This window comes from Triticum aestivum, chromosome 3D, assembly GCF_018294505.1.
Source record: "Triticum aestivum cultivar Chinese Spring chromosome 3D, IWGSC CS RefSeq v2.1, whole genome shotgun sequence".
Lineage (NCBI taxonomy): Eukaryota > Viridiplantae > Streptophyta > Magnoliopsida > Poales > Poaceae > Triticum > Triticum aestivum.
Window position 1 is genome coordinate 19,971,927 of NC_057802.1, and position 9,242 is coordinate 19,981,168.

The following is a 9,242-nucleotide window of genomic DNA, read 5'->3' on the forward strand; positions in this document are numbered from 1 at the left end:
TACCGGCGCCGCCCCGCGCCTTCCCGTGCTCGGCCGCGGCCGACAGCCACCTCCCCGTGCCCGGCAGCCACCTCCCCGCGCCTCCTCGCGCCCTGCCGCCCCTGGCCGCCTCCTGCTGTAGCCAGTGCTGCCCAGGGCCGGCCACTCCCACGCTCGCCCTTCCCCCCCCCCGCTTCCTCCATCGGGGCTGGATTGAGCCAGCGCGAGCCCGATCCCGATCTGGATCGGGGTCTCCTGTAGCAGTTGACCAAAAAAAGAGCTCCTCATGTCTTCTTCGGGCTATGTCGCCGTTCCTCGGTGCTCGGTGATCTTCGATGGCACCAACTATGCCGAGTTTGCGGGGTTTATGCGTATCCACATGCGTGGTCTCCTTCTGTGGGGTGTTCTCTCTGGCGAGGTCCCCTGTCCGCCTTGCCCTGTTGCTCCAGTGGCTCCTACCCCGCCAGCACCGCCGGTTCTTGCTGCTGATGCTTCTCAGGCTGATCGCGATGCCGCCAAGGCTCTCGATGATACTGCAGTTGATGCCTATGATCAGCAGATGTCAGCCTATTCGGATGCCCTTTCTGCCTATCGTGATGATCTGTCTGCTTACACTCAGTGGTGCAATGATGACGCTCGTGCTGCTGCTATTCTTACTGCGAGTGTCCTTCCTCAGTTTGCCTCGGAGTTCATGGGACTTGGCACAGTTGCAGCGATGTGGTCTTATCTCTGTCAGCGCTATCAGCCCTCTGGTGATGCTCTCTACCTATCTGTGGTGCGTCAGGAGCATGCACTCCAGCAAGGTGATTCCTCTGTTGATGAGTTCTATTCACAGTGCTCTGCCATCCGGCGTCAGCTTGACTCTCTTCGGACCGTCGTTTGTGGAATTTGCCATTGCTGTCAGACTACACGGTCCGATTTGGAGTTTCAGCGGGTTCACGAGTTCTTGTCTCATCTTCGCTCTGAGTTCGAGCCTCGCCGTGCTCACCTGCTCGCTCATGGTCGTGTTCCTATCTCGGAGGTACTTGTTGAGCTTCGTGCTGAAGAGACCCGCCTACGCTCTGCTGGGTTACTTGTGGTTCCATCAGTGTTGGCCACCCGAGCTCCTCTGCCACCTACTCGCCTCACTGCTCCACCGCTCCTGCCTACTCCTTCAGGGGGGTGGGTCGTCCTTCTTATGCTGAGAGGGGCCGGTCGCGCTGTGACACCTTCTGTGGCTACTGCTCTCGGTCAGGTCACCCAGAGTCTGATTGCCGTGAGAAGAAGCGAGACCAGAGGCGCTCCTCTTCCAGTGGGACTCCTGGATCCTCCTCGACCCCGTCACTCACTGACCAGGACATTATGAGGCTCAAGCGTCTCTTAGCTTCCTCAGGCTCTTCGTCGACCGGTTCCGCTGCTGCTGTGACTGCAGCCACTGCTCCCCCACCGCAGGCATCTACACAGTCAGGTACATCTTCGTGGGTTCTGGATTCCGGCGCCTCTTTTCATATGTCTTCTAATTCTTCTGTGCTGTCTTCTCTCCGACCTCTTGATTCGCCTGTTAATGTTCTTACCGCTGATGGCACACCTCTTCCTGTTGCTAGCCGTGGTCTTCTTTCCACTCCATCTTTTTCTGTTCCTAGTGTTTCACATGTTCCTCGCCTCACCATGAATCTTTTTTCCGCTACCCAACTTACTGATTCTGGTTGTCGTGTCATTCTTGATACCGACTCTTGCTCCATTCAGGATCGTCGCACCAAGGCTTTGATTGGTGCTGGCCCCCGGCGCCGTGAGTCAGAGGGCCTTTGGGAGGTTGACTGGCTTTGTGTTCCTTCCGCTGCCACCACTTCAGCCAGCTCCCATGCTCTTGCTGCCTCTTCGTCTGCGTCCTTCCAGCAGTGGCATCATCGCCTTGGTCACCTATGTGGCTCTCGCTTGTATTCTGTAGTTCGTCAGGGCCTCTTAGGGTCTGTATCTGGAGATGTTTCCTTACCTTGTACTGGCTGCAGACTTGGCAAACAGACCCAGTTACCTTATTCTACCAGTGAGTCGGTATCTCAGTGTCCTTTTGACTTAGTTCATTCTGATGTATGGGGTCCTGCTCCCTTTGATTCGAAAGGTGGTCACCGCTACTATATATTGTTTATTGATGATTTCTCTCGCTACACTTGGCTCTACTTTATGAAATCTCGTAGCGAGGTTCTTTCTATATACAAACGTTTTGCTGCCATGGTTCACACCCAGTTTTCCACGCCCATTCGTATTTTTCGTGCTGACTCCGCTGGTGAGTTTATCTCCCAGCTGTTGCGTAGTTTTCTTGCGGAACAGGGTACTCTTGCCCAGTTCTCATGTCCTGGTGCACATGCTCAGAATGGCGTTGCCGAACGTAAGCATCGTCATCTACTTGAGACGGCTCGTGCTCTGATGATTGCCGCCTCTCTCCCACCCCATTTTTGGGCTGAGGCTGTTTCTGCATCCACCTATCTCATCAACATATAGCCATCGACTGCTCTGCAGGGTGGTATTCCTATGGAGTGTCTCATTGGTCGCTCTTCTGACTACTCAGCTCTTCGTATGTTTGGATGTGTGTGCTATGTCCTTCTTGCCCCGCGAGAACGCACCAAACTGACTGCTCAGTCGGTTGAGTGTGTTTTTCTTGGCTACATCGATGAGCACAAGGGCTATCGCTGCTGGGATCCTGTTGGTCGTCGTTTGCGCATCTCGCGTGATGTGACCTTTGAAGAGTCTCGCTCTTACCACCCACGTCCTTCTACCTCGAGCTTCTCTGTGGACGATCTTTCTTTTCTTCTTCTCCCTGATACACCCTGCTATGTGCCTCCTCATGTTTTTCCTCCTCCGCCTGCACCTCTTCTTCCTTCTCCTTCACCACCGACACCATCTTCCCCATCCTCCTCCTCCAACTCTCCACCATCATCTCCAGTCCGTCGTCCTCTCTCACCATTTCCTCTTCACTATACTCGTCGCCCTCGTTCTGAGGATGTTTCCCCTGATGCGCCTTCCACCTCTGGTACACCTCCTTTCACGCCTCCCCCGGTTCATAACCTCCGTGCTCGGCCTCGCCCCCCGCCTGATCGCTACTCTCCTGATCGGTACGGTCTCTCTGTTATTGCTGAGCCCACTTCCTATCGGACTGCCATGACTCAGCCTGAATGGCAGCTTGCGATGGCCGAAGAGCTTGCTTCCCTTGAGCGCTCTGGCACATGGGATCTGGTTTCCCTCCCTTCCGGTGTCCGTCCCATCACCTGCAAGTGGGTCTACAAGATTAAGACTCGCTCTGATGGTTCTCTTGAGCGCTACAAAGCGCGCCTTGTGGCCCGTGGTTTTCAGCAGGAGCAGGGACGCGATTATGATGAGACATTCGCTCCTGTGGCCCATATGACCACTGTTCGCACTCTTCTTGTTGTTGCTTCTGTTCGTCATTGGTCTATCTCTCAACTTGATGTTCAGAACGCTTTTCTTAATGGCGAGTTGCGTGAGGAGGTTTACATGCAGCCACCACCGGGGTACTATGCTCCTGACGGTATGGTCTGTCGACTTCGCCGCTCCCTCTATGGTCTTAAACAAGCCCCTCGCGCCTGCTTTGAGCGCTTTGCCTCTGTGGTGACTGCCGCTGGTTTCTTGCCCAGTGATCATGATCCCGCGTTGTTTGTTCACACATCTCCTCGTGGTCGGACTCTTCTCCTTCTTTATGTTGATGACATGATCATCACTGGTGACGACTCTGACTACATTGCCTTTGTTAAGGCCCGCCTTCACGACCAGTTCCTCATGACTGATCTTGGTCCTCTTCGCTATTTTCTTGGGATTGAGATCTCCTCGACCTCTGATGGCTTCTACATCTCTCAAGAGAAATATATTCAGGATCTTCTCGCTCGAGCTGCTCTCAGTGATGACCGCACCGTTGTGACTCCTATGGAGCTCAATGTTCAGCTTCGTGCCTCTGATGGTGACCCTCTTCCTAATCCCACTTGCTATCGTCACCTCGTTGGTAGCCTTGTCTATCTTGCTGTTATGCGTCCTGACATCTCCTATCCTGTTCACATCCTGAGTCAGTTTGTTTCAGCCCCCACCTCTGTCCACTATAGTCACCTCCTCCGTGTTCTACGATATCTTCGTGGCACGATCTCTCAGCGCCTTTTCTTTCCCCGCTCCAGTTCTCTTGAGCTCCAGGCTTACTCTGATGCTACCTGGGCTAGTGATCCCTCTGATCGACGCTCGTTGTCTGCTTATTGTGTCTTTCTTGGTGGCTCTCTTATTGCTTGGAAGACAAAGATACAGACTGCAGTTTCTCGCTCGAGTACAGAGGCTGAGTTGCGAGCCATGGCTATGCTGACGGCTGAGGTGATCTGGTTACGGTGGTTACTTGAGAATTTTGGTGTGTCTGCTGCTACCTCGACTCCCTTACTGTCAAGACAGTACTGGTGCTATCAGTATTGCGCGTGACCCGGTGAAGCATGAGCTCACTAAGCACATCGGTGTGGATGCCCACTTTGTGCGTGCTGCTGTGCAGGATCAGACTCTCGCTCTTCACTATGTGCCCTCTGAGTTACAGTTGGCTGACTTCTTCACGAAGGCACAGACTCGGGCGCAGCATGCCTTTTTCCTCTCCAAACTCAGTGTTGTTGATCCACCATGAGTTTGAGGGGGGGTGTTAGATGTGTATAGTCTCTTTCTGGTTTATCCCCATTGTATAAGGGGTTTCCTGCACTTTACCGCACATGTATATGTATTGGCCTTTGGCCCTCGATAAAGCTAGTTGCCCATTCCTAACACTAAATACATACTCGAGTGAATGTTGGTATGTCCCCTTGTGCACAGTTGTTGTAAGTTTGATGAAGTTCCACGTGTGTTTGATAGTCCAAGAAGGATGCACCGACTCACATTACGCTCATTGAAGAAGAGTCATTTGTAGGGCAAGGAACGCATGTCTCCTCCCCAAAGAGAAACCGAACGCGGCTCTATCTATCAGCAGAATCCAGAATCACAAGGTTTGGATCATATCCCAACTCCAAAAGGCACCTGGGAGCCAAAGTATATTTTTGCTGAACAAGATTGCACGCCAAAGTATCAAACCAAAGACCTGAGCCAAAGCTATTCTTTGCTTTCTCCCTTGAAGGTTGCCAAAGTTTCCAAGCCTATGCACATTCAGGTTATAAGAATCACAACCTCGATGGCAAGCTGCATACCGAAAACCTCAAACCAACATCAAACATGGCAACGGGAGGATCGCATTTTAACGGACACCGGGCGCCGAGGCTGTTTGGCAGGGAAAGGCCCGTCCATGCCGCCCTCGGTGGACGCGAAGGTGACCAGCAAACTACATCCTTGCACGGGTTTACTGAAATCAATCCACCCTCTGATTCTTAATGGATGCGTGCATCGCGTTGCAGCGGCGGACATCATCCTGTGGAGGAGGCCCAAGGTTTCGGCGTCGATCCTCGGCGCGGCGACGGCGGCGTGGGCTCTGTTCGAGGTGGCGGAGTACCACTTCCTGACGCTGGCGTGCTACGCCGCCATGATCGCCATGCTCACCTTCTTCATCTGGACCAACGCCTCCGCTTTCATGAACCTGTACCGCACCACAACCCATTTCTTCATCCTTACTAGTACAGTTTTGTTTCTGAATTTGTGTTTCGGTGCAGTACTACTTCGGCCACCTTTCCAGCCGCACTAAACATCAAATTAACCCATTGTAAACATGAAATTAAGCCATTGTGAACTGCATGCAGGCCGGTTCCAAGGATCCCTGAGACGATCCTGTCGGAGAGGACGGCGAAGCAGGTGATCCTGGGCCTGCACCGGAGGCTCACCTGGTTCGTGCACCGGCTGTACGCCATCGCCTGCGGGGAGGACATCAAGAAGTTCATCATGGTAACCAACATACATGGCCTGGTCCAGGCTGACCTGATCTATTTCTGAACCCTGAAGTCTGATAAAATCATACACATATGAACTGCTGCAGACGGTGGTGTCCCTGTACATCGCGTCGGTCGTCGCGACCTGCTTCAGCTCCCTCACCCTGCTCTACCTCGGTCAGTATTCAGCAACTAACATCTTCAGTGCTAGCAGAGACTGCCGATCCTTGGCGCAATGGACTGAGTAGCTCATCATGTTTCCGTTTGCAACAGTTGTGCTGTGCACGATGACGGTGCCGGCGCTGTACGAGCGGTACGAGCACGAGGTGGACCACCTGGTGGCCACGGGGGCGCGCGACGTCCGTACCCACTTCGCCAAGATGGACTCCGGCGTGCTCAGGAAGATCCCCAGGGGCAAAGGTGCCACCACCGCCGCACACGGGACGACGGCCAACAACGTGCACGGGTGGCATCGCTCACACGTCAACTAAACCTGCCCAGCCAACAACATGTCACTGCTAACTAACCTGTAATAAAGTACAGTACAGAGTGAGCGAGCTGCAGACAGACGTAAATCAAGGTTCAGAACAAGGCCTGAACGAACCAACATGCAGAGAGCGAGCAGCTCTGCAGACGGATGTCGATTTAGGTTCAGAATAAGACCTGAATGTAAGGTGTTTCGTTATTGTTACCATCCTACATGATGATGCGTACATGCATGCATCCAATCCGCCCGTGCGACCACGGTGATCCTGTAAATCTACTCTATCAACGCATGCGTGCGCTTTACGGTGGTGCGATATCTTCTTTCCATCTTCCTCTGCTTCTCCTTTCCGCTTTCCCGTGTATGCGTATCAGTGTATGTGTTACGTGATTGATTGACCGCCATGGAAAGAAAGGAAGAAGAGAACACATGGGCTCCACCATCGATGCATGGTGGATCGAGGAGGACAGACAGCGACACGCACCTGGCGAAGCCATAGCTATCGGTATCGGACGGATGGATAGAGATTATATTCCCTGGAGCTGAGGCAATCAGCAGTCGCCCCTGCCGTGTCTCCGCCTGGATCGAAGATGATCTGGTTACGATCTTGGGAGGATTGGATTGGACGCCCCCTCGCGAGACCTACTTCGCCGTCGCTCTCTATCTAACTATCTTACTACTAACTCTTGTTAATTACTAACATTCTCCGTCATGCGTATCGTAAAAGAAATGGATCCACCCTGCATGCACCGTCGATCGCGCAGGCAGCGACCATCTCCCGCTTGCCTGTCACACACGGTTGATATCGCAACTTTTGACACGGGATGGAGACTCGAGAGGCTCAGCATGCAGACATGGAGACATGAAGTGGGTAGCAGCAGTGCGGCAGTACGTTTACACTGTGGCGACGGACGACGGGTCTCGGGTTCGAGTGCAGAGCTGTTCGTCAGCTTCGCTTTGCCGTGTCTTGTCTCGTCCATCCTTTTGCGCGCACAGTACCATCCGACGGTTTCCACGACCCAATAATTGTGCGTTTCGTGGAACGTTTCCGGCCGATGAAAACGAAAGCAGGGTTGATTAATTTAATTGGGTGTTTATCAGGTCTCTTTCTACCCAGCGTCACGTCGCGGTAGATATTTTTCTTTTCTTTGGAGTTTTGCGCATATGGAATCAGCACGTCTGGCTCAGTGTGTTGATCTATTGAGCCGCTAACCAACCCCGTCCCGTGCGTTCGTGTTAGGTGACCTGAAGCCCGGCCTGGGCAGTCGGTCAACGTGTGCGCGGAGACGGCGACAGGCGGGCGCGCGCAGTTGATTACTGGCGGGGTCGCCGTCGACGGCCGGCCGGCGAGGGGCCAAAGTCCGAGTTCGCGTACGTACGTGCCACCAGGCTGAGCGAGACTGGAGGAGGACAAAGGCTGACCAAACAGCAAGAATTGTTGTTGGGAGAACGTGCACTAAGTACGAAAGCGAAGTGCCGCACTCGAACGCGGTTCAGTGGAGACGCTCTGTCGGTAAGCAACTACGTACGTGGGGCGACGAGACTGTCTACCGCTGTCACGCTGTGTGCCGGAGAGGGGTGGGAAAGGAAAGCCGGGCGGTGGCGTGCCGGCGGCGGCGAGACCGGGCACATGGCGCTGCGCCCGGCCGGCCGGCCCGACGGGTGGACGGGGGACATGCGTGGTTGGGTTTGCGCGTCCGGGGTCCGGCTTTTGGCGCGCCAAAGAAAGGCGTGCAGTGCAGGGGTGGGAGCCGTGCGCCGTGCGGGGGTGGGTCGAGTGGTCCGGTCCGGTTGCCGCCGGATGGCATGATTGCCGGCCTCCACCGCTCGCCCGTCTCGTCGCAAAGGCGACCGCTGGCCGTGGCAGCGAGGGAACCCGTGCACGCGCCCGTTCGGCCTTTCGGGGGCCACGCTTGGGCTCGGCCTGCGACCTCGGACCGCCAAAAGAACAACGGGGGAGGAGATCTCGCATGCGCCGGCGGTGCGGCCGAGGCACCGTCCGTCCCGTTCCTGCGGGAGCAGAGAATCCGTTCCTGGGACTAGTCTACTGGTGGTACTTGCTGGGAGCGCACGTGGCGGACCGGGCCGTCCTCGCCGTCGTGGCCGCGGCAGAGGGTCGGCCACGGCCAGCCCCACGTGCGACTGTGCCAGCCCCAACCCCCCACTGGGTCTGGGCATCCGGCCAGCTCGGACTGTGTACCGGCCTACCGCCATGCCATGGCCCGTGCTCCCTCCGCCAGCAGCGGCACTTGCGCCGGGCCGGTGCCACCCCCACCCCCATCCGCGCAGATCCCGAGGCCGGCTGACTCAGCCTCTCCTTCCCGGCGGCCCCAGACCGGATCGGATCCAACGCCCACGCCCCTATCCGACTAGGATCGCCGGACCTAGCGAAGAACCTACCATCATCGACCTATATGACAGCCTACACAGTGCATGGTATGGACTGCAAATAATGGAACGCCAATTTGATGCTAAAGCCCTTCTTGGCTCCAAAGCGAACGTAGTACGAGCTATGCCACCAAATTATTGACATGATCCCAACACCCACACACACACACACGCAATAAGATAAGAAAAGTAAGGCAAGTTGGGGGGAAGATTAGTGGGTAAAGAATGTGCTTTGCCAGCCTCCCAGAACCCTTTGAATACTACGCAAACACAGCCGTAAAGCGGCGGTTATGCCCTGTTGCCGGTGCTGTATTACCATCATTCTGTTGCGCCAAACCCTTTTGTTTACACCGCACCGCACACTTGCTCTTCTCCCACTGATTGCCGTGCACTTGTGCATGCCCAGGAGGTGTGTTTCAGTTTCAGCGTTCTCGACTCCAACAACCGCTTTGCAGACAAGCAGGAAAGCGGGCTGCGTGGATGCATGGGCGGACGGACGATCATCACATCGGATTATCATGGCGTGCCGTGGCGCC

The 9,242-nt window shown here is 55.1% G+C and overlaps 1 protein-coding gene across 1 annotated transcript; it reads left to right on the forward strand.

Moving 5' to 3' along the window:
- The first annotated feature begins 5,135 nt into the window (after window positions 1–5,135).
- On the forward strand, window positions 5,136–6,645 carry LOC123076978 (reticulon-like protein B9). Its single transcript, XM_044499153.1, has 5 exons — window positions 5,136–5,284; window positions 5,370–5,550; window positions 5,709–5,850; window positions 5,942–6,011; window positions 6,108–6,645. The coding sequence occupies exons 1-5, from the start codon at window positions 5,191–5,193 to the stop codon at window positions 6,323–6,325; spliced, it is 705 nt and encodes a 234-aa protein (XP_044355088.1). The 5' UTR covers window positions 5,136–5,190; the 3' UTR covers window positions 6,326–6,645.
- The last annotated feature ends 2,597 nt before the right edge of the window (window positions 6,646–9,242 follow it).